Here is a 25,882-nt window from a genome sequence, read left to right as displayed (position 1 = left end):
GCCGAGTCGTATTCAACGAGAAACTAGCAGCCGTTCATATGAAAAGAACCAAGCTCAAGTTTAACAAGCCCGTTTACTTGGGAGCGTGTATCCTAGATATCTTGAAACTGTTGATGTATGATTTCCACTATGGTTTCATACGGCAGATGTATGGTGATAATGCCCAGCTGCTGTTTACCGATACTGATAGCTTATGAGATTACAACTGAGGATTTCTACAAAGATATCGCTCCCCACGTCCAGGAGAAATTCGATACTTCAAACTTTCCAGCCAACAACATTTCAGGAATTCCTTCCGGCGTCACCAAGAAGAAGATTGGAATGTTTAAGGACGAATGTGGTGGTAAGAGTATGACTGGCTTCGTGGGACTCCGGCCAAAGTTATACGCCTATAAGATGGACGATGGTGCCACCACCAAGAGGACAAAAGGAGTCGCGAAGACTACCATTAAGCGAAACATCACCTTTAACGAGTATAAGAGGTGTCTTGACACACAGCAGGAGATTTACAAGCCGATGAATATTATCCGTTCCCACCTCCACCAGATTTACACCCAGGAAATTAACAAAGTCGCCCTCTCTGCCACAGATACCAAGCGTCACATTCTTCCAGACGGAATAAGCACCCTCGCCCATGGTCACTACAAAATTGAAAACTTGTAAGCAACATCGCCTGCTATAAATAAATGGGTAAAGACAAAGTTATTGTAACAGCCAAGTGTACGGCATACACAGATAAGCGATATTTCAACCAATCTTTGCAGTCATGGAATGCTATCGAGAGACGATTTGCAACCCGACTTTGCTTGGAAAGGAGGAGATTACAGCGTCTTAAAATAAATGATACAAGTGCACAAACTTATCCTTCCCCATAAGCTCCTGTCGAATAAGGAATTGGAGAGAGCCGTCACAACCCTAGGAATCCCAAGTTTCAGAGGGGTGTTTATGCGAGATACCCTACCACCCAGCCCGCGCCGCATCGAATGTGGAATCTTGAATCACGATAGCTGGGAGGGTCCTGGAACGCATTGGACTTGCTGGTATAAACGTGGACCGGTAAAGTATTACTTCGACTCTTATGGATTGCCACCGCCTGCAGAGATGGTGAACTACTTACAGCCTGAAATTCGATATAGCACCGATGAATTACAGCAGCGAGGTTCGGTGGTGTGTGGCCACTTTTGCCTATTCGTGTTGAAAGTGTTGGCGACTGGAAAATCGCTGGAATATACAATCTTCTCACTCTATAAATAAATGGATAAGTTTGGATCTCATGCAAGAAAGCGCGAATCTCTTTGGCGAATGCTGCAGGATTTGGATATGAACTACAATCGGATTACTAGCCTAGGAAAACCCAAGAACAGCTCGGATGCCGTGACAAAACGTTGGGTGACCCAACAGTTGAAAGATGGTATGAAAGATATTGATGGATTAGATTCTGAGTGTAAACAGATGCAGATGACCATCAAGCAAATGCAAAGGGAGTATGACTCATCAATCAAAGAACTCACAAAAAGGTGATGAATGTAGAAGATAGCAAAGCCGATAAGTCAGAATGCGTCTCAACCAACGGTGGTAAGATAAATGCGGACCTGGACATGCAAAAGTTTCACGTGCTGAATCTCCCACTTCCACAAACTGACAATGAACCCATCACCAAAGCCCTTTACGATCGTTTACAGTCGGATTTGGATGCATTGAGGGTTTTTTGTCGAATTGAAGCATGCTTAGTTTTCCAATCTTTCCAGTCTCAAGGTTGAGACCGGAAAGGTTATTGAGGATTATTGTAGATCTGATTGTGGGACCCACGAGTTAAAATTCTTAGGATAACCCTTCCACTTCACAAACACCTCATTAATCCCGTTCTTGGTTCGCCTGCGGAGGATCTTCTCTATGCGGTAGACGTCCTGATTAGTCTTCTGAAGTTCGGGCTCATAGAAGGATCCCTGAATGTCCTCCGCATTAAAATCCTTGAGATGATAGGTGGGGGGCTGGGTGGAAAGAACTTGAGACACCTCGAAAACTTCCTCAGTCCAGCGGGGCGTGTAACCCTTCTCAAAAAAGCCTTTCTTTTTGGTAATTCGAACTTTATCACCCACATTGAATCGCGGCTGCTGCATGGGTGGAAGATCTCCATAAAGATTCCAGTACACTTTGGCCTCATGCTCCTTTTGACTGGCGGCGATGGGAGACATCTTGGTGGAACCATGTTTGGTGGAATTGTACAGGTGAACAAACGCGGTCAAAACAGGTAGGTAGGTGCGGTTGGAGAAATACTTGAACATTTTTTTCCTTCATGGTATGGTTCCAGCGTTCGACCACACTCGAATTTTCTTCGTTTTCGGTGGAGTAGAGTCCATAAAGGAAAAATTGTTACGATTACGATTTTTTCGCGCATTTTGCCTTTTTCAGCAGAAATCCTGCTTAAAAAGACGATTTTGTCCCGAAATTTTTTAGCGCACGGGGGGAAAGGGGGGGGGGAAATTATACTGACAAGATGGTTACTGGGAAGTAATCACCAATTTTACATCCATTTCGTAGTGTCCGCCAGGAGTTCGTCGCAGCTTATCGGCCACCAGTGTAAAAAGATCGTCGTTTGCCCTTTTGGATTCTGCCAGCTGCTTGGTTGTCCAGTGTTTACCTTTGTATAGGAATCCATCGTCGCCTTCGAAAATTGTGGTATTCTTTTTGTCGGTATTTCTTGTACCAGTCGCCACAACGCACACAGTGGAAGCAGCCGGAAGATTTTCGAGTTTTGCTAGCTTGGTAAGTGGCCCAGTATAATCCAGCGGTTTAAGCTTGCCAATTGTTGCCTTGTCTTCGATTTGCGAAAAATTTAGGAGCACCCTAGCAGTAGCCTGGTCGATAGCTGCATCGTAAGGATAGTATCCGGTAAGATTTTCCCCTGGAGTGTGCTTTGTCCAAGCGAATCCCATTATGCAATTAGCAATGGTTTTCCAACTTTCCACCTGGATATAGTAAATTGGTCGCAAATCTCCGCTGCAATACACTACGACCCCGGTTCACCAATTTTTTTTGCAGCTGTGGTAGGAGAGATGGGATAGTTTTCTTACTGTATGCATCGCAAAAATAGGCACCGTGTTGGGTACCAAAAATATAGTATTTGTCGTCGCACCCCTTTGCAATGGAAGTAACCGTAAAAGTTTTGCCAACAGTCGCCTACGTAAATTTTCGAATGTTTCGCTGGAAAACTTGGTCGTAGGCTGTTTCCGCCATCTTTTGCTTTGCGTCCCGCAGTTTTTGTAAACGAAGCTTGTTTTCGGTGTGCTTGTGCGAAGCTCGGTTATTTTTTTGGTGCGCTGCAGCCGCTTCTGCTTTCGCTTTTTCCATCGAAGCTTTGTGCTGCTCCATTTTAGAAAGCAGAATTGGGGGCGTTGCAAAGAATGTGTTAATTTTTTGCAAAACGCTTCCCACTGCTTGGTAATAGGGGTGCTGTACATAATTTCCGGCGGGGCATATTTAGTTTCGCACGAACCCAGCACACGATCGATGTCTTGCATGGTAGGAACGATACCACTGTAAAAGATGGATTCCAACCGAGTATACCCATGTTCCAAGCTGCAAGGGATAGTCTGGCGCAGGCGTAATTCCGGGTTGTTAACCCAATCCCACACATGTGTCCCTACTCGACGGCGAACAGCCAAAGATTCCAAGGATTGTGCAAACTTGTTGTAAAATTTGGTTCGCACAAGAAGCCCATTGTGGGTATGCATAAATGTTAGACAATTGCACCCCACCTGCTTTTCGTTGTCCAAAATAGTGCCAGTTGATTTTTTTCGGGTTGGCTTTCTTCTTTGTCCTGGACTCGAAACCCATAATTTTGCACCAGATGGTCCGCTAGTGCTTTGCGATCCATGGTGCCAGAAAAATCTCTGGTAATATCCACATCTGCCACTCGCATTTTTCATGGAAAATCCAGGTTGTGACACTTGCGAAGAAAATCTAGCACAAATTCCAAATCCTGGTCTGCACAAGCTACTTTGTACGTTTGCCAGGCATTTCCGTCGGACTGCACTTCCAAGTGTGTAGCTCGCACCCAGGTTAAATGGCCATTGCTGGGCTTGGAAAATCCATGCTCTAGCAGCAAACTTCGAAGATTTGTATTTGCATCTCCGCAGTGTAGATATTTTGGCTTGTTTTTGATTACCCATTGCACGGCAGAATTACGCACGTGCAGATCCAGGGTAAAATTGTCGCAAAATAAGTCGGGGATTGGTTTCATTTTGTGGCAAAGAACTCCATACTAGTTGTAATCCACACGACCAACCCTGTTTTTGCAGTTTTGGTTGGCTAGGGCCAGGGCAATTGGTTCCATACTTTTTACATTGCTAACGCATTGTTTGCGTGGCAAATTGTAAGTAAGGTCGGCTTCTGGGGGGTAGGTAACGATACTCGTTTTGATTTGCATGGTTGTATTGCAGCTCGGGAACTCCTCTAAGCCACCCGAGTGTTTTTGCGCGATTTTTAGATTTTTGCGCGATTTGGGGCGTTCCATCGCTAGGGGGCGTTCGATAACGTTGGAAGTAGCGTAGTTTGTGGTATGCGACAAAGACACACTGCAAACCGCGCTGCAAAAAATTAAACAAATATGCAAATCGAACCGAGCAAGTTAATGCCCATCGATTGTCTACCCTTTTCTTTCTTTTTATTTTTGGTGTTACAGGAAATAATCGTAATCTTCCTTGTCCCGACCTCCAGCTTCGACCAATTTGCTATCGATGGATCCGTCGGACGCTAGAAATTTTGCTGTATATTCCTCCTGGTGTTCGTAGCACAAAATACCCAAGGCAAAGCTGCCGACCCACCGACCCACAGTGTGTATTCGCCATAATCGTCACTGGATTCTACTGCCTCGTAAGACTTTCCAGGCTTTGCATCTAAAGGTGGTCTTATGTACATGAGTCGGTCATCGCAATATAATAACAAGCAATATTTCGTTCCTCTGGTGGGGCTGTGCTATAGTAAGACAGACGTTCCTCGTCCAGCAGTTCCGAAGCTAGTTCCCTTTTTTCCCACAGACACGGTAGATCGAAATCGCATACGCATGCTACATCCCAGCGTCTAGAGCCTTCACACTGACATATGTTTGAAACGGAGCACATCGTGAAGTGAAGCGGAACGGTACACATCGTGAAACGATGCATGCAGTGAAGCGTAACGGAAGTATGTGTGACGAATCGATGTATGCAGTGAAGCGTAACGGAACGATGTGTGACGAAACGATGTATGCAGTGAAGCGTAACGGAACGATGTGTGACGAAACGATGTATGCAGTGAAGCGTAACGGAACGATGTGTGACGTTTCAAACATAAAAAAAAACTTTCCAATCCGGCAGAAATGTCGGATTGGAAAATGTTTTGTACCCCACCCACCCCATTTTTTTTTTTAATTTATTTCTTACAAGGTCGCAAGAAAAGTACTCCTGTTTGGTCTTTTTACTAACTTTTAAGCCTGTACTTCTCATGAAGGCTCCTTCCAAGGGTTCCTTCTTTTTGTTTAGTTCACTGCAGGCCCACACCCTTGTCGTTTCTCCTTCTCTGTTTTTCAAGGTGAGGATCTTACTCCTCCCAAACTTCCAATCTACTTCTACCACTTCCAGGATTTTATAGATCACCAAGATTGGGAGTTCCTTCCATTTCAGGGTTTCCAGGGTCTGGTCCTTTGCCTTTTCCTCTAAAACATTATCGTTGATAAAATCGTTGTCTACGATTTTTGGACTTCTGAGTTCCTCCATCTTTTGTATACGAAAGCCATATTTTGTTTCTACCCTAAGGCTAATTGGAACGCATTGTGTTTGCATTTCAAGTTTAGGGTTGGGGTCCGTATGCAGGATTTGTGCTTAAAAATGGCAAGTGTGGCAGAACTCTCATTTTGACACTACTCATAATTTACAATGTTACTTGCAAAACTACGTATACTGTGTTTCTCTTACAGTGTAAATGTGGTAAAAAAGTATGTTGGTGAGTCAGAACAGCCTTTTCACAAACGTATGAAAGGTCATCGTAGTGACTATGAATGTAAGCCAGATCTTCCTCTCAGTCGACATTTGAGATACCCTGGCCACACTAAGGCAGCTCTCAAACGACTGACTATTACCATTATTGACCACAAAACTGCTTGGTCTGGGGAGGAGAAAATCACTCGGGAAAGATTTTGGATAAGAAAATTAAAAACGTTGGAACCAATTAGGATCAACGAAAAGGTTAAGTTCTAATCGCGCAGTGCCATTCATTTGGGTTGTATAGCTAAACAGTCTCTGAACATTCATTTTCACTGAACTAATACACATTTTTGTTTAGGGGCCAGCTGAAGCCTGCCTCCGGGTACGGGATTTTATCGCTGTGTTGAAGATCCATTGTTGACCTTGGGTTGTGTTCTGCTCTTTGATCGGGTTGTTGTCTCTTTGACACATTCCCCATTTCCATTCTCAATTTTATCTGTTGCAACTCCTTTACCTTCGTCAACTCTGAAATTCTAGACTTATATCGGTTCAAATTGCACAGTGCTATCTATTTGGGATGTATAAATACGAATCCTCTGTTGTAATTACTTAACCTTCATCAACTTTGGAAATTTAGAACTATACCAGTTCAAATCGAACAGTGCTATTCATTTTGGATGTATAGATACGTAGCCTCTGTTGTTATCATTTAACCCAAATAATCAACTAAAACTTGCATGGGTAATTGGCGCCACGGACAGCAAATTATATGGACATAAATAAGTTGACAGGAAGACGTTGACTCATCTGATCTAAGTTGTCTAATACCTTTGGATATGGATTTAAGGAGAGGCAATTAAACATACAGTTTTCAACAGTAGACAATAGAAACATAAATAGTTGTCATGGTTACGCTATTTCATGAAGGGATAATATATCTGATGCATTTACGATTATTGTTTGAATCACAACTGTGAATAATGATTTAATCAGCAACCTTATCATATATTTCATTTTAATTTCTCGATCCTTTCATAGATTAATTAAGCTTGAAAAAGTTACCTATTCAAGCGCATAATCCCTACCTTTCATTATATAGTAAGCCAACCCCCAACCCTCATCTCTATATTAAAACAAATAATCAGATGAAATACAAGTTCACGAGTATTACGTCGTCATATCGAGAAGCGTTTAGTACAGCGATATTTGTCATAGTTGGTCATGATTTGGTTCAATGTTTCTGAATGGATGACTAACAAATACAAAATGTAAACATTGGATTTTTTACCGAAAGAAGTTATGAAGATACATTTCGACTGGTAAGTAGCTTTGTTTACAGCTATTATGTTTGTAAATGCAAATTTTGTTTTATAAAGAAAATAATATAAAACATAGAACGCTTGCGTACACGACAATTATTTAAGTCGGGTTATTGTTTTTCACAAATAAAAAAAATCTTTTTATGCGGGTTGTTATAATTCACAATTGCTTTTAAATATTCTGAAAAAAATAACGTCTTTAATATTTATGAAAATTGTGTGTCATGGTTTGGATACGTAAGTTTTTAATTCATTCATATGAAAAATATAGTGGGATAGAAAAACAAGTGATAGAGCATGATGCAATTATTTGAATAATTTAAAGTCTATAAGGTTATTGAAAATCCATCAATAAAACGACAACAAGGATAACAGATTCAATAATATGGTTTTCACTTGGGGAAAAAGAAATTACAAATAGTAATGTTACCTAAAATCACGTAACCATAGAGGCCGATTTCTCTCGATAAAAAAAAAAAACCCCAAAAAAAACAAGTGATACAACTTTCCACCAGATACAAAATGACGTGGATGTAAGCAACTATTGGTCATCGTTTAACCTTTAACAATGATCACAATCAATTCCATATAGTAACTATAAAAGGTTCCGACATGACAAAATGTAAAACAATTCAACCGAGAAAAACCAACGGCAAGACTGGTTACGTATCACAACATCATCACATCATTCCTCATATCATGATAACTATATATAAAAAAATAATATGCGAAGGAGATGCTAAAATATTTACAGAAGTTTGTTTTCAGAAGAGACCTTCGACGATTATTTTTATTGAGCACATGATGCTGTCCGTTGGTATTCGGAGTCGAGCGTCTCAGCTTTGTCCTTCACTGACAGACGTAAACGTTTTGGAAAATCAGATTCCAATTGTTTCACAATAAAATATCTCAACTTCATGAGAGGTCTTGGAATCAGAACTCAGTAGATGAAAGGATAAAATTGCACAATCAGAGAATTAAGTTTTGCTATTCCAAGCAAAGCAAGTTTGTCTTCTTTACCAAAAGTTCTTCCAAAATCAATACAACTTTGAATAATTTTCGAAGATCTCTATATCTTTTTATCGGCCTAATGCTACAAAGATTATTTATACGGAAGTTTGTCAATAACTGATGACTTTTGAAGTTTTTAAATTCGTATTTTTATAATTTAACTAAATTTCAGTTGTCGACGTTAAAAAAAGGATGGACCAATTTACCCTGTTTTTTTTCCATTTAAAAAGTTGTCCAATCCTACTGGAAATTGAAAGTTAAAGAGTCTATATAATATACTTAAAATATCTGAATAACGATTTTACATATTTCCATAACTCAAAATGTGATTCAGGTCTATATATGGGTGTTTGAGACAAAACTGAAACATTATAAAAATAAGATGTGTTTGATTGAAAATGAGACAACTATCCACCAAAGTTCAAATGAAGTGGATGTAAGCAATTAAAGGCAACAGTACGGCCTTTAACAATAAGAAAAAATCCATACCGTATAGCTGGCTATAAAAGGCCCCGACATGAAAAATATGAAACAATTCAATTGAGGAAATGTTTTTGTCAAATTTTGAATCGAATGACGGCGCTAACCAAAATGAATAATTTTGTATTAGAAATACAAATTTTAACTTGTCATGACATCAAACAGAATTTTGGTTTTGGATATTCTTTTTCTACATTTTGGGATAAATACTCAAAATTTGCCAAAATCTACCAAAATAGCGAGATTACTAAAGTACTAACCGGGATATTATGCTGTGATATAATATATGATTTTAAGTAAAAGATTGAAAGACTTTTTGAAAATTGCCCTGCTGTGAAATAAAGTTAGCTCTTTGCTCCTTGCAGAGACGATTAGTAAAAACTGAAGTCGTAGTTTTCTTTTGTTCCAGCTACAAAAATCAACAAAAAATTCTTCAGTAAACAATCTTTAACTGTTTATGTTTAATTTCTCGGGAATACTCAGAATGATAGAGATACCAGACTCTGAACTAGCAACCCTTATTGATAACGAAAATTAGATATACAACACGTTTTATTACCAACGCAGAATTAACGAAAAATTTGTAAGAAATCATGTCAGGACAGAAACACTGACTACTGAGCTGAGGATATCCTCGGGTTATCGACCTAGTGCTAGAAAAGGCCCACTTGATTTACTGCTTTTCTGGATTTACCTTAACCAGGAACGCTCAAACAACTATGCAATTGTTAAAACATTCTGATTTTGTCCTAATTGCCAATTAAATCACTCCGTTACTTACTTAGATTCTAAGAAAAACTTACATAGATTCTAAGAAAAATTATTATTAAGTAAATACAGCAGGGCATCGAGTTTTAACTGCTAAGAACATACTGATGAATATTTAGCTTGTTTGTTCTACGCAAAAATGGTTCTGTAACTTAGAAGAATCAAAATACTAGTATCAAGAATACGACGTAGTTGCTTTTAATATTGTTATCTTTTTTGACCAAGACAAGTATATGTTTAATAGTTTTGAAGAATTCATATTCAAACAGCTCTACAAATGTTATTAGTAAATAAATAAATATAAATATTGTCATATCAATAAAGAGTCTATAGGTTTACATTAAACCTGAATTATAATGGACAAGCAGATGCTTTTGTTCTCAATCACTTGTATCTTAACTTCCGAAATTTTTTCGTGGTCATTCTATTTGTCATTCTGAAACTCCTTCAGTTTATGAAGTGCAATGTTTTTTGCAGACCTAGCTTGTTGCGCTTCTACTTTTAAATCATTGTTGGTTATTTTCAATTCTACGTTTTCCTTCTTCAATTTTGCCACTTCTTCCTCCTTTTTATTCGACAGTGTTTTCTCTGTCTGCAGTTTTTTTGTTAAGGGATACCAAATCTTTTTTCTTTTTCTTAATATCATTCTCTAATCTTATAATTTCCCCTTGCATTTTCTTTTTTTCTTCAGTGTTCTCTGCAACAGCGTTAAGTCGAATTTCTAAAGTCGCCTTTGCATTTTCTAATTCAAGGATCTCAAAATTTTTTTGTTCGATAAGATTTCTTAAGTCCTTTTTTATGATATCATGTTCTTTAAGTGCTTCTGCTGCACTGATCTTCCCTATCTGTCTAAAAAGTTGTTGAAGCTCTGGCCTAAAAAAAGGAAAAGAAGATATCTGGAAAACTACCAGTCTTTAAATGTTATATGACATTTTGTTTTTGGCAATTTTTCATTTTACATTATGAATTCAAAAAGACAAAACCTTAATAAAAATGTATAAGTTGTATAGAATTGATACCACATTCTTTCCCGGTAAAATGGGAGGAATTAAAAGATAACCAATCAGTAAAGGAATGAGAGGAATTAAAGGTTATTCAATCCTGTAAACATACTTGGAAGAAAGTGAAAATGATCCAAAGCGTTTACGAATCAGTCTAACCCGAAGGGGAAAAAGGTCAGACCGGAGAAGGAAAAAAGTGAATTTTTTTTTTTACTTTATAAAATGGGAACAACAATAAAGACATGAAATCTCGAATAAGTATGATGGAAAGAATAGAAAAGATAAAGTGGGAAGAGAAAAATGAGGAGTTTAATTTTGATTGAATTTCCGGTATTATCATTCCTTTATCTGAAAAAGAAAGAGGAAGTGCAGCCCCATAAATGTGTAGGTTTTGGTAGAGCTGTGATGGTTGTGGAAAAAGTAATGTGCAACTGTAAAAAAGAGCCGAGGTTTAAATAGAAGCCCGACTGAGAATTTCATTCCAACACATTGTGTAATGTTCTAACCAAAACATACAGGATTTTAATTACCAAGGTGTACAACGGAAAATGGAATTTATGTGAAAAATGTACCATAGGTTAGGCGAGGAAAAGAGATTAAGGCCACGGCGTGTGAAAAAATGAACCATTAAGTAGATGCAATGTCGAAGACGAGGAAATCCAGACTCTAAATTGTTGGGATGAGGATATTGAAAAAGACTGAGAACAAGCACTACGAATTTGAATTAGTTGTCTAAGTAGATCGAACCGAATAATCAATATAATTTTATCAATGGTTTTCATTTCTTGAATTAAAAGCAGCAAAATAAAGCGTGCATGGGAATTTAAAAGGGGGAGTTTTAACACCGGTGAGACGTCCAGTAAGAAACTGTAGACGGTGAATTATTGCAATCCGTTCACGTAATAACCACTGGTAATATTGTTGTTAACCAGTATGCAAACAATGTTAACAATTTTCTCACCCTTTGTGCAATCATTTGTTGCCTTGTTGTACGCGTAGGATTCTTCGTTTGAAATAAATGCAACAGTGGTATACCGGTGTCCAAAATTCATAAATCGATTGAGGAAAAACAAATCCGGGTTACAAACTAAAACCGAGGGAAACACATCAACTATAAGAGGAAAACAAAGGAACAACAGGAAAACTGAAGTGCAACAAAAACAAACGCCAACATACAATGAAACGAACTATTTGATAACAACTGCCATATTCCTGACTTGGTACAGGACATTTTAAGAAAAATGGTCGGTTGAACCTGGTTTAATGGCTAGCCAAACCTCCCGCCTGATGACAATGTTAAAAACTATCGCTAAAATGGCAACACTACGTGACAGAAATACAGCATACACACACGCAAGAACATTCATCATAGAGAAACGCACAAACAAATAATATAATAGTCGCCACAACATGCAAACCACAGAACAACAACGAACATATTCTATCAACGACAAACACCACAGGATATCACAAACAATGACGCGTTTACGTAACTAACATGCAATCTATAACTTCATACACTTATTTGCACATTACTCGTCCAAACAATTTTCATGACAATGATGGTATTGAAAGGCAATTTTATAATTAGTTGGACTACAAACGATAAGACATAACATATTATCCAACCGAAACCATCAAACATCAAAAATAAATACATGAATGTTGGAAGTACAAAATACCGAGACACGTCGTATAGTAATGCAAATTCACACTCGGTATAACAGTCATATTCTAGAATATGACAATGATGGTATTTAAAGGCACTTTTATAATTATTTTGACAACAAACGATAAGACATAAAACATTATTCAACCGAAACCATAACAAAAACTTCAAAAATAAATACATGAATGTTGGATGTACAAAATACCGAGACACGTCATATAGCAATGCAAATTCATACTCGGTATAACAGTCATATTCGAGAATAGGTCACGTTCGGTACTTAGCAGACAGATGACAGAGATGTCAAACCACAATCTAAGACGTGGTAAAAATGTCCTTAGTTAGTTTAGACACAGACGCCATCGTATAGATCAACCAATTCGTGATGGTGTCCATAAAATTTACGGAGTGTCATTTTTAATCTTTCCTCCTCATAACTCGGTTGAAGCAGTTTCTGCGTAAGGAGCACACTCCTGTATATGAAGTCAGTACAGTGTGAACATGCTCGAGCATAACGTATCAATTGAGATATTTAAACACCATATGACGGAGCAGAGGGTATGTTACTGCTGAGAAATGGGAAATTGATAATTGGGAAGTTGAAATCATCCCGTTTGTCATAGATTTTAGTGTGAATAAACATCGTTGATGATCCTTGTTTTGTGTTTTTTCAATCGAAGACGTCGCTGAATTTGCTGCACTTGATGAATTTGTATATCTTCCAAAGTTTCAACCCCCGAGCCAGGTTCCTCTTCAAGTTAAAGCAAAGTACCTAGTAGTTTTCCCTGTCCCAAAGATTGGCCACCAGTTTATTAAATCCATTGATCTCCGAAGATTCCAGGGCAAGTAGTTAGTCATTGAGTTAATGGAGAAGCTCCTGTTGATACTCAAGAAGTACTTCCAGGAAGGTTCCTTTGCTCTTTGTCTTTCCATAGGCTATCCAAGATAAAAATATAGAAATGCGGTATGATTGCCAATAAGACAACTATCTAAATAACTTTTAATGAAGTAGGTGTAAGCATTTATAGGCAATCGTACAGCCTTCAACAATGTGAAACACCCATACCGTATAGTCTGCTATAACAGGCCCCGAAATGAGAAATGTGAAACAATTTAAACGAGAAAACTAATGGCCTGAATTATAAAAAAAAAAAAAATTTACGAATGACAAATATGACAGACATATTTTATAGTGTGTTTTTCTATGTTGTGATGTTATACTATTGTTTCAGAAAAAGGGAGAAGGTTTGGTGTCATTAAAACGTTTAATCCCGCTGCAAATGTTTGCACCTGTCCTAAGTCAGGAATCTGATTACAGTAGTTGTCGTCTGTTTATGTAGTTCAAACGTGTTTCTCGTTTCTCGTTTCTCGTTTTTATATAGATTAGACCGTTTGTTTTTCCGTTTGAATGGTTTTACACTAGTACTTTGACCTATAATGGTTTACTTTTATAAATTGCAACTTGGATAGAGAGTTGTCTCATTGGCACTCATACCACATCTTCCTATATCTATGAACCAACTGATCAACAGGTTCCTGGCTAGGGACATGCACATAAATAATGTGGCGGGGTTAAATATGTGTGTGAGCCCTCAACCCTCCCCCTAAACAGGGAAAGTGGTCTAACAGCACACCATAAGAACAAACTGTAAAAATCAGTTGAAAACTCAAAAGATCGGTACGAGGCACAAAAACAACTAACATAAAAACAATAGACACAAAGCACCAAAATAAGTGTACTCGCATTTACTGAAAGCAAGTTCACAGCCAACTACAACTAATAAATAAGTAAATCATGTTCTCCCAGACTTAAGTATAAATCAGTACACATCCCAGACCGTCATTTTCCCGTTATTTCTATTCGAATCTATCAGTCGGGAGGTACTTACTTATTGTAAAAACGTAGCGATTGTTTGCATTGAGGTACAAGAGATAATTAATTGGTTCAAAGCTGTCACACCCTTCAAAAACGGACTGTAAGCCTTGGCATACATTTGTGACACCATGGTAAGCCCATCTCTTATCCCCTTCTCGATCATAAACTTGTTTGGGTTCGCCACGTGATTTAGTTTGACTTCGGTAATTGTCAGTGCTGCGTCGTAGGCCAAATATTGAGCTGTGTAGTATCAGGCCGGATCGAGTCTATGATTCTTGAGGCAGCGATTCCGAAAAACACATCACAGACATGGATTATATCCATCTTCAAGTACCGTTTGTGGTATTCTCACATGATGGTTATTTTCCTTTCTTCCACAATCGCTTTGCATGTTCGTAGTCATCTGCACTTATTTTTTATTTCAGTCATTTTCCTAAACAGTGGACGTGATTTCACACCAAACGAACTGTTTTAGTTTCTGAGATCAATCATAAAGAAGTAGGACCAGTCTGTCGCGTGATACCTCTTTTTAACGAATCATCAACCTAATTAGCACCAACAATCTTTTTTTAATCATGTCTTCGGCCAGGTAATCGTATGCCGCTATTCATGCTTTGTTTTGAAGGATGCACATGGCATAGGTCAAATGGTGCCCCCGTTGTTGTAGTATACCCTTTCCTCTCTTTGGATCGAGTCACAAGTTCATGTAATTTGGGATTAAGTTCTACCAATTTCTCAATCAGTGCTCGCATGCCAACGAAGTAATCCATGAGTCACTGTTAGCGTTTCATGCAGAGTTACTTTAATACCATTAAAAATATTCAGAAGATATATCTTTGCTTCGAGCAGACTATTTCGATCGTAAGTCACCAGGCTAGCAAAAAAAATCCTCCCTATCGGCAATGTAGGCGTCGTGTCCGGCAGAATTCATGTTTCGTGACAGTACATGCACAGTAAAGTTTGATGAGCATTCTGCATGTCAATGCCATACATGTGGTCTGCGCAAAGTGTTTATAATTTTCCAGCTGATGATTTAACTCCGAGTTTTCTCCGCAGTCCAGAATCTTCCAAAACCGTTACTCTGGAAGTCTTTCACCCTTAGTTTTGGTGCGGGCCAGGTACCTGACTCTTGCATTCTTGTCTATTTCCACAGTTTTGATGTAATAGACCCCGAATTCAAAATCTAGCTACCGCACGTCCAAACTGTTCTAAAGGTGATATTGCTACAATTGTCCGAATTGTGCTGTTTCGCTTTGTACAGTTCTGGGTCAACGGGTCCTTCTATGAATGCTTTAAGCATGTTTAGGTTGGGTATTTTTTTACAGTTTCTATAGGCTTATATTTGTGAGTTTCATGCTTTCGGTGAGGCGTAAGTTTTTCCATCTTTCCATCAATTCCGTCCGACTGTGGAAAGGAGAGGTATCTTTTTTTTTTGTTTTGGGTAAGAAAGTGATCTATCCTTCATTTATTTCCATGTTCTTACGAAGAGATTGCTGTCATATCCAGTCTTCAGTTTTTGGTAGATTACCGGAAAGAATTGTGTTACCTTGTATTTCAAGATGCAGTTGTTGTATGCTGCACCTTTTTAATCCCCAGTATAGTGACAGTAGTCTCTCACGTTGTCGTCTCCTTATTTTGTACCACAAATCCAACACATCGTTGTCTGAACTCACGCTTGATTATTCTCGTGCAACAAAGGGTTAAGTACTTTCAAAAGTAATTTAATGCATTTCAATTACGTTGCAAAAAGCTTTAATTCAACAACAATTACATTTACTATTTTTTTTAGAATGAAATAAATCAAAGTACAGTTTATTTTGAAAAGTAATTAATTACATTATAAATTACATTTTCAAATTTAATGAATCAACATGACAGACGATATCATACAGAACATACTGCAGAAGTTTAGTTAACAAACTGTTTTCTGTCTGATGTCTTAGGTAACCAGAAATGGATCAAATATCAACAGCTTTAAGCATTGGAACATTGGTATGATATCATACTAATTTACATTAGAGGATGCATTTCATTCTAACTATGTACACAACAATATAGCTATAGGCTGAATTCCCTTTTTCATTATTTAGGAAACAATCGATTGTTGAACTTTCTTTAAAAACAGCTGTTATTGTAACAAAAAATAATGTCCCCCATGAAATATTGTCCATTGGACAAAATTATATCTAATCTTTTGTCCACGGACACTATTTCATAATAAAATATTGCCAACGACAATATTTAATTATGAAATAGTGTCCTTGTCCCTGAAATTTTGTCACCTCCGTCTGGACAATATTTCACCATAAAATACTGCCAATGACAATATTTCACATTAAATACTGTCCATGACAATATTCCACTATCAAATACTGTCCATGACAATATTTCACTGTAAAATTTTGTCCATGACAATATTTCCCTGTGAAATACTATCCCTGAAAATATTTCTTAATCCAATGCTAATTCCTACTTTTTCATAATTTCATTAATTATAGTTTAAAATGCCATATTTGAAAATCTTATAAAATCAGTTTTTTTTTCATAGTTTTTGAAAGAAAAAAGTAACCAATGTTAAATGGATGAAATATCTAGAGAGAATGCCATGGCGAAAACCGAAAAATGACCAAACGACAAACAACAGTAAACAAACACAACTAAGAAAACTAATGACTGAGCAACACGAACCCCATCAAAAACCGGGGGTGTTCTTAGGTGCCCCACAAGGTGAAGGTGATCTGGCTCCACATGTGGCACCCGTCGTGTTAGTACAAACCCGGTGATTAGTCTAGATCGGTAGGTCACATTCGAGGAAAAGAAGACGGGGTTGTGGGAATTACATTTAAACATATTCGTCGTAATCTGTAAAACAGATATTCCATAACGGTCAACTAACTCGTGATGAAATGATACTGATGAAAGGGAAATGAACAACCTCTTTCAAATAAAACATAAATAGTTCACTTTCACAAAGTTGATGATCTCATTTCGTTTTTCCTTAGACTAATATAGCTAGGAAGGAAGTAAACTTAAATTTCTATGCAAATGGTTTGAAAATGTAGGTCATAATTGGACTAATGCGCTTAAATCATTCAGTGGATTCATCCACACCCAAAAAAAAAAAAAAAAAAAAAATCCCACCGATTGCTAGTTTAACTGTACAATAGAAATACTGAAGCATGCAACGTTCACCTTAACGGTGTTTAGTAATTATCAACTGGTTCACACGGGCTATATTGCGTTTAATTCGTGTATGTAACTGAGTGTCTGAGAACTGAAATCAAAAATAAAACTTTCAGTCTTTACTGAAATCTGAACCTTGAAATGTAGGCCAAATCGAGTATAGTTTTTAGTAATGTTCAATAATCCTCGATACACCCTTCAACACACTGAAGTGTATGCTAGTAAATCACTTAGTATCGAACAGAATGACCTCGCAAGTAAAACATAACAAACTATAAGATCTTCCTGAATACGCATAGAATATTTTCCACAGGACTTCAATGAATCAATAAGCAATCGATTTTGAATGAAGTTTACATTTGAATTTAGCATTTTTTTCTTCAAATAACTGAATGACAGCCCATCGTGTGGCGTGAATGTTGAGAATCACTATCCATCAATATTGTTTTAATACATTAATTCATTTGACAACGATAACAAGTTGATGTGACATTAAAAATACATTAGCAGCAAATCGACATACCTTTCTAATAAACTTTGCATTTTAGCCACTTCCTCAAAGTCTGAATCATTCACAGTCCCTGGAATAGAAGAAAAAAATTGATGTATTTTTTTATCAACACAATTTAACATAATGCGTCAAACATAATTCTCAAATCATAATCACAATATCTAGCTTAGTTTATGATAACCGACTTCCTAGAACGACTCTATAAAACGTCATGATAATTTTGTTACACGGGCTTATCTCAGAAAAATAATTCGAGTTCGATGAGCGTCGCATTAAATGTTTAGTTTTCGGACAAACGCTCCTTCTCTACTAAATAAAACATTTATCATACATCCATAATGGAATAGGCAACACAGGCAATTACAGTTCGATTTGAAAATCATTTTAGCCGCAGATGTTCAACACAATCTTCAACATTTTATTAATTAGTTTTAAATTTGACACTAGTAAAATTGAAAATGGAAATAGGGAATGTGTCAAAAAGACAACAATCCGATCAAAGAGCAGAAAACAGCCGAAGGCCACCAATGGGTTTCAACACAGCGAGAAAATCCCGCACCCGGAGGCGGGCGTCAGTTGGCCCCTAAACAAAAAATGTGTACTAGTTCAATGAAAATGGACGTCACGCTAAACTCCAAAACATATAAATTAACTAAAATTATAAAAACATACAAGACTAACAAAGGCCAGAGGTTCCTGACTTGGGACAGGTGCAAAAATGCAGCGGGATTAAACATGTTTTGTGAGATCTCAACCCTCCCCCGATACCTCTATCCAATGTAGAATAAACAAGTTTACAGCAATACGCACAGTAAAACTCAGTTTATAAGAAGTTCGAGTCCGATGTCAAAATAGGTAACAAAAGAAACTAAGCAAAATGACAATGATACATAAATTAACAAAGGACTACTAGCAGTTACTGACAGCATGCCAGTACATGTTTAAGATGAAGATGTTTCCTCATGCTGGCAAGTAAAATACATATTTAAATATCAAAGTTTTGCTCCCTAAATTCCCCCTAAAAGCATAAATCCCGGTGAATTATTAACTTTAAATGTTTTTTTGCCTTCTTAAGAATTGTGTTTCTTCAACCTTATATTGACTACAAACAATGTGTTAACGTAGAACAGCTAAAAAGTTACCTTTTCGCAGATGGTGATATTTTAGGCAACTGTATGACTTTTTATGATTGGCTGTTTAATTAGCAAAAAGCGTGATTATAGTTATTTAATGATGTTAAAAACTTCCTTAGCACTATAAATAAAATATGTTTGGTTTTATGGTGATTAACAAATAAATCACAGACAAATGTTTTGCATTCCTTTCTTTTTTTTCATTTTCACTGGAATTTCTGGAAAGGAAAAAGCGCTCTTTATTATAAATTCGTCATTAATATTCTAAAGTGTGTCATTTTGTTATTCAGTAGACAGAATATGCAAATATTGTTGGCATCTTGTAAAATAAGAAATTGCCCGTCCTTGACCTTTCATCGTTATTTGACAGAAATTTAATTTAACCGTACGAACATTTGACGACCGGACAAACCAGATAGTACAAATGATATGCTTTCGGATGGTATATGATTTTGCCGTATGCCAGGTGGGTACATTAAACATACATTTTATGGTTAATGTCACTAGTCTATATGAGCATGAATGTACTTGGCAAGCCGATTAATCTAATCCAATCGGAATTTTAGTAGAATTATACAGGTCGCTAGGTAAACTCAATTTGCGACAGTAAATCTACGTTTTACGAAGGCCAGGCTTAAAATACAATACAGTTATCTCCATTCTAATGCCACATATTAAAATAATTTCCATTTAATAAATAGTTTGGCTTAAAATGCCATAAATGAAAAAAGTCCGCAAAACTGTTACATCGTCTTTGGTATCTAAACAATGTGATGTCATATGTATACTCCCGATGTCAAACATAAACACTAGACGTATTTATACTTTTCGTACGCTTCTGAATGGATCCATGTTGACAAAAAAAGATTTTGAGGCACAAGACGTGACTTTCTTGTTTATTTATTGAGAAATTACAAACCAAAAAAATTCGGAATTCAAAATGGTTGCTTTCTTAGTTACGGACTGGTAAAAAGTGGAATCTAACCCAAATCTAACTATTTGTCAACGTCCAATTAAAATTATCGTTACAAACGAATTGCATTAGAATAAACAATCAGATGAATCAACTCTGCAATGGTTGCATTTAGTTATATCTTAATATTTTTGTATTTTAAAGGATTGGGGATTGATTGCATGTCTTGAGCAGACTTAGTCTAATTTCTTCTCAACTTTTCGCGACTCTCGTCGATAAACAGCTTGACATATTATAAGGACATTTGTATTCTTCAAAGATAGCAGTTGTACAAAAAAGCTATATCTATTGAGATATGTATTGTATTGTTGATATGTGTCTTATTGACGAATACCCAACATCTCTTTTATTCATAGATAAAGTAATTAAAAAAATAGATAGTGGTTTAGGCGTCGGAAACAGTGTAGGAGGTGTTGACCCGATGTCACAGAAGCATGGGTTCAAATCCCGCTGAGAAGTAATACCTAATAATTTGCAGATCTAAGATTGTTCGGCTAGATTTCAAAGGCATTACAAATTGTTAACACAATTGATGGTGATAACCCTGTATAATTTAAGGTCACATATTCAAACTTATATCACTAAATGATATCGGTTGACTGCATGGAAATCATCATTTACAACAGACAAAAACGGTTGATCTGCTAGTTACTAGTATTCCATCTACAGGTGTAATACCACCAAATCATAGTACGTCACATCCGGTTGCGTACGAAAAAGGGTCGAAAAAAAATATTCCCTTGAATTTGACAGTTGTCGGAAATTAATTCTACAATTCATTGCAGTAAAAAAATTCTGAGTCATAAACATATATCTTGGGAGTTTCAAAGCACCATTATTTTTTTATTTGGTGTTTCTATAGAATATTTTGGAAACTTGAGATTACATGGTTACTAAAGCTTGTACACAGGAAAAAAAGGGTCGTAAATTTGATTGGTTAAATTCCAGTGATGGTTATTTTCTTATATGCAATGGAATGTTATGTGAATGTTTTGACAGGATAAAACTTCAGTCATGCCAAGTATTTCTTTATTTGAAACAAAGATAAATTCTGCACAATTTTTTGAAAAGTGCAAATTTAACAAAGAATAATAGGGGAAAATCAATGGTGGTATTACACCTACATGCCACAATAAATCACGTACTCTGTTTCAATATTAGATAAAGTCGACAAAACTGCGATTACTCTAGGATCTGAACTTTTTGTTAGTTGTTTTTGTGCGTTGTATCGATCTGTTGAGGTAAGCTCTTTTCAACTTATTTTTATAGTTTGTTCTTTTGTTGTGCTGTTACACCACTTTCCCAGGTTAGAGGGAAGGTTATGCGCCCGCAAACATGTTTTACCCCGCCACCTTCTGTATGTGTCTATCCCAAATCAGGAGTCTGTAATTCAGTGGTTGTCACTTGTTGTTGTATATGAAATTTGTTTTTCGTTTATTGTTTTGTACATAAATCAGGCCGTTTGTTTTCTCGTTTGAATATTTTAACAATTATCATTTCGGGGCCTTTTATAGATTGCTGTGCGGTATGTGTTTCGCTCATTGTTGAATGCCGTACGATGACCTCTAGTTGCTTACTTCTACGTCATTTGGTCTCTGTCGGAGAGTTGTCTCATTGGCAATTCTCATTGGGAATCAAACCACATCTTCTTATTTTTATGAAGAAAACATCAACTAGTTTAACAAAATTTTTATATTTATATAGCCTACTTGGTCATGTTGGTCGAGTGGTCTAAATGCGTTGGACAACAATGTACACACGCTTTTTCAATCATATTAGGACAAAATGATTTGCAAGAAGTTCTAATGGCTACATGTTTATAAAATTGAGAATGGAAATGGGGAATATGTCAAAGAGACAACAACCCGACCAAAGTGCAGACAACAGTCGAAGGCCAACAATAGGTCTTCAACGCAGCGAGAAAATCCCGCACCCGGAGGTGGTCCTCAGCTGGCCCCTAAATAAAATTGTGTACTAGTTCAGTGAAAATTGACGTCAAACTAAAATCCTAAACAATGAACTAAAATTAAAAAACATACAAGACTAACAAAGGTCAGAGGCTCCTGACTTGGGACAGACGCAAAAATGCGGCGGGGTTAAACTTGTTTTGTGAGATCTCAACCCTCCCCGATACCTCTAGCCAATGTAGAATAAAGAAACACATAGCAATACGCACAGTAAAACTCAGTTTAAAGAAGTCCGAGTCTGGTACATAAATGAACAAAGGACTACTAGCAGTTACTGATATGCCAGCTCCAGACCTCAATTAAACTGATTGAAAGATTATGTCTTCATGATATGAAAATCAAGTTTAGTATCATACCATCATAAAATATATGAGAAAAACATAACCCGTATCATGCCAACAACTGGTTTTAGAATAAATATGTTTATTTCCGATGCAAAGACCCTATGAGTGAATCAATATTAATACCAAAATATGCAATCCTTAATGACTTGACAACAGTATCGTAACTATATCCTTTCCGAAAAAATCTGTTTAAAGGTTTGGTTAGCTTTTGAGGTGAATGCCGAAATTTTTGTGCTTTGTAAAGAATATTACCATAAAATATTGAATGTGAAATACCTGACCGTATAAGATGTTATTACCATAAAATTATGAGTCAATTCAAGCTTTTCGTTATTTTCCTATTTCATAGCTAGCACGTACACTCATAGATGGTGCATTTTATTTGAAAATAAATATAATTTTGGAATGCCGGTGGTGATATCAGGTACTTCGTAAGGAAGAGCATATCCTCCATAGTCATGTTGCACCGTCGTGTTGCCCATGGAAAGTACAATTTTAGTGATGACACAATCGACGTCTATACACTAAAGCTGTTGGATGTGTACTGGCTTATATTTTAGTTTGTGTCTATTTAGAAGTTTTAACCTGGCTTTCATTAATTGTGAGTACTCTTAGATCGACACTTTGTGCTTTTTTGTCATCTTGTTTCTTCTCCTTAGTAGCGATATACTAAGACTAGTCAATCTATTTCTAAATGCATGATTTTTACTGTTGTTCTGTCCCGAGTCATTAGTATATAGTTGATTGCTGTCTGCCATTATTGTTTTACGTATATTGTTTCAAGCTTAAATCATGATCGTTAGTTTTCTCACATATTTTGTCATCCGGAGCCTTTTACATCTTTCTATAAATCTTATATATACGGAACAAGTTTAGCTCAATGTTGAATGCCGCACGGTGACCAGCAGTTGGTAAATATTTTGTCCTTTGGTCTTATCATACATTTGTACGACACCCACATACCATTATTTTATAATTGGATTTTTTTAGTGTCTATCTCCCAAAATGTATTGCACAGAACAATTTTAAGCAAAACGAATATCGTTTGGGAAGTACAGTTATGAATTGTATTTCAGATACAAACTATTTTTACGGGTGTCTTTTGATGCAAATTTCACAAAAGCATTTAAAACTTGAAATTTTGTATCAAACGGTCTTTAACAACAACGCTTAAAGCTGGGAAACATTTGATCCTAACGATACATGCATAATTGTTGAAAAATCATGCCGTATGATGGTGGCACTTTCCAAATTCTAGTTGGTTTCAACAGCTATCTGAGTGTGGCCAAGTGAATAAAACAAATCCAGGGGAAATTAAATCATATGTCTTAAACCCCCCTCCCTTTCCAAATAAAAAAGGAGGACAGGAAAGAAAGAGAGGAAGATGGAGTAGAGAAGCTAGAGGCTCTAAAATAAGAACCTGTGTCGGTAACCTAGGTATATGGCTGATAATTTTTTCTCTGTTTACAGTTTCTCTCTATCTTCCATAGTATTTGCCCAAAACACAAAAAGGGTAAACATTGTTATTTACAGGAAATAACTCCTAAAACAACTGACAATTTCATCTATGCGTACCAGCTGTTTGCAGATCGTGTGCAGATCATTTTTGCTTTTAAAGTTTCTATCCGTCTATTAATGTTTTCAATGTGATAGAAAAAAAAAACAACCTGAAACAATTGGAAAAATTGTCACTGAAGACCAACAATTTCAGCAATATCGAATTATTAGTAGATCTGGACTTGTGAACCCTATTTGCTATAATACAATTTCTCTCTATCTTTTAGGGTTACAAAATAATAGACACTAACAACATAACAAAGGTAAATAAATCGTTATTTAGGACAATAACTATTATAAAGAGTCATATGACTATTTCGGGTGTTTAACTTTTATGTAGATCTTGTCTTGCTGATCATTATTATTACTTATAGTTTCTATCTATCTATTACAGTTTTCAAGATATTAGGCAAAAAACGTGAAAATTTGGTAAAAATCGTCATTAAATGCAATTCCTAAAATATGAAGTCGACTGACAATTTCAGTCATGCTGACTTGTTTGTAGATCTTGTCTTGCTGACCATATGTTTCTATCTGTCTATTATAGTTTTTAAGATTGTAGGCAAAGTTTCTCTCTATCTAATATAGTTTTCAAGATAAAAGGCAAAACGCAAAAAAAAAAAAAAAAAATCGTAACATCGTAAAATCGTCATTTCAGGTCAATAACGCCTATAAGAAGTCGTCTGACGGTTTTGATACAATAGAACAGAAGGTACATCTTCTCATTCTGAACAATTCTGTCCTTGTCAGAATTTCTCTGTCTCTTGCGTTTTTAAGATAATAGACAAAACTTGCATTCATTCCCTGTGTTCTATTTTTAGCCAATGTGGACATGTTAGTTGGCAAGCGGGGTCAACACATTTTCTAAACTAAATACTCAAATAATGATTGTTGCCAAGGTCGCTTAAATTTGGCCCAGTAGTTTCAGAGGAGAAGAGTTTTGTAAAAGTTAACGGACAACGACGGACTGCCACGGACGTTAACAACGGTCGCCAAGTGATGGGGAAATCTCACACTGGCACTTTGGACCAGGTGATCTGAATAAACCTACTTGTAACTGCAACATAATTTAACAGTTTTTAAGTTATTATATCCGAAATAATAGTTTCGAAGTTTTGTAATCAAGCCCTCAGTGGATCGTAATAGGTTTAAAAAAATATTGTATTGTATTGTATTAAAATAGAAAGTGGAATAGATATTCTGAAAAGTTAAAATGTACATCATATTAATTAAATTAATCAAACTTAGTAATACTTAAAGTTATATTTTATGTATAAATGTCTTGTCAACATTCGTGATAAATGCAAACTATTACTTCAATTCTCTTATCTTACCACTGGTTGCAGACATTGTTATTCTATCCTCGACACACTGAGAACGTATTCCTCAATTATGAAAGAATCAGTTTTAATTCATTCGCAATTTTATTACGGTCTTAGTCTGAACCATTAGTATTTTACATAATGCGATTTCAATCAGTTCATATTATATGTTATCATATTTGGCAGTCTTGAAACTTCGTCAAAACTACGAGAGGGCATTACCGCCATAATTCTATGCATACTTATTCTCTCTCAGGTTCCTAATTCTATTTATCTATATGACATTCTTTATACCCAATGACATCTAATTTTTTTTCTTTATTATATTTCAACACCAGTTTACCATGTTGATCTTTTTCTTGTCTAAGTACATATATTTAAATAACTTGTTTTTATCGTTCGTTTGGCGAATTCGTTTTCTATATGTTAGAGTCTTCATCACCTTTACATTAGCATTTACAAAATAATCATAAATGTAAGATAAATATTAGAATATTTCAAAGTTTGATGAACGTGACAATATATAGCGTCGCACTATAATGACAGATGGTGGAGAATTTAGTCCAAAAAATTTCAAACGGAAATTTGCGACCATAAAAAAAAATTGGTGCCTCCAAAACTTCGAATGCAATACTGTAATAACCATTCTGATGCAATTCGTTAATAACGATAATTTTCATCGGACGTTGACATATATTTTGAAGGGTTAGATTCCACGTTAACCGGTCCGTAACTAAGGAAAACCACCATTTTGAATTCTGAATTTTATTTGTATGTTATTTCTCAAAACAAACAAAAAAGTGCC

General features: G+C 36.5%; 2 protein-coding genes across 5 annotated transcripts in view; both read right to left on the bottom strand.

The window, feature by feature from the left end:
• Window positions 1-25,882, bottom strand: part of LOC127739174 (monocarboxylate transporter 12-like) — a 104,060-nt gene that overhangs the window by 29,831 nt on the left and 48,347 nt on the right. The gene's annotated exons all lie outside the window — the stretch shown is intronic.
• On the bottom strand, window positions 9,717-25,248 carry LOC127739176 (uncharacterized). The gene is made up of 3 exons (XM_052250782.1): window positions 25,090-25,248; window positions 17,794-17,851; window positions 9,717-10,414 (listed from the first exon to the last, which is right to left on the bottom strand). Exons 1-3 carry the CDS (start codon window positions 25,103-25,105, stop codon window positions 10,111-10,113), a joined length of 378 nt encoding a protein of 125 aa, XP_052106742.1. The 5' UTR covers window positions 25,106-25,248; the 3' UTR covers window positions 9,717-10,110.

The sequence above is a fragment of the Mytilus californianus genome, unplaced genomic scaffold (genome assembly GCF_021869535.1).
Source record: "Mytilus californianus isolate M0D057914Y unplaced genomic scaffold, xbMytCali1.0.p SCAF_4, whole genome shotgun sequence".
In the NCBI taxonomy this organism is placed as follows: domain Eukaryota; kingdom Metazoa; phylum Mollusca; class Bivalvia; order Mytilida; family Mytilidae; genus Mytilus; species Mytilus californianus.
This window is presented reverse-complemented; position numbering and strand designations above follow the sequence as displayed.

Bases quoted from the DNA above. Each gene is read 5' to 3' on its own strand.
- LOC127739176 (XM_052250782.1), bottom strand. The intron at 10,415-17,793 runs GTATGTCGATTT...TCCTTTTTTTAG, and splicing joins ATGCAAAGTTTATTAGAAAG to GCCAGAGCTTCAACAACTTT.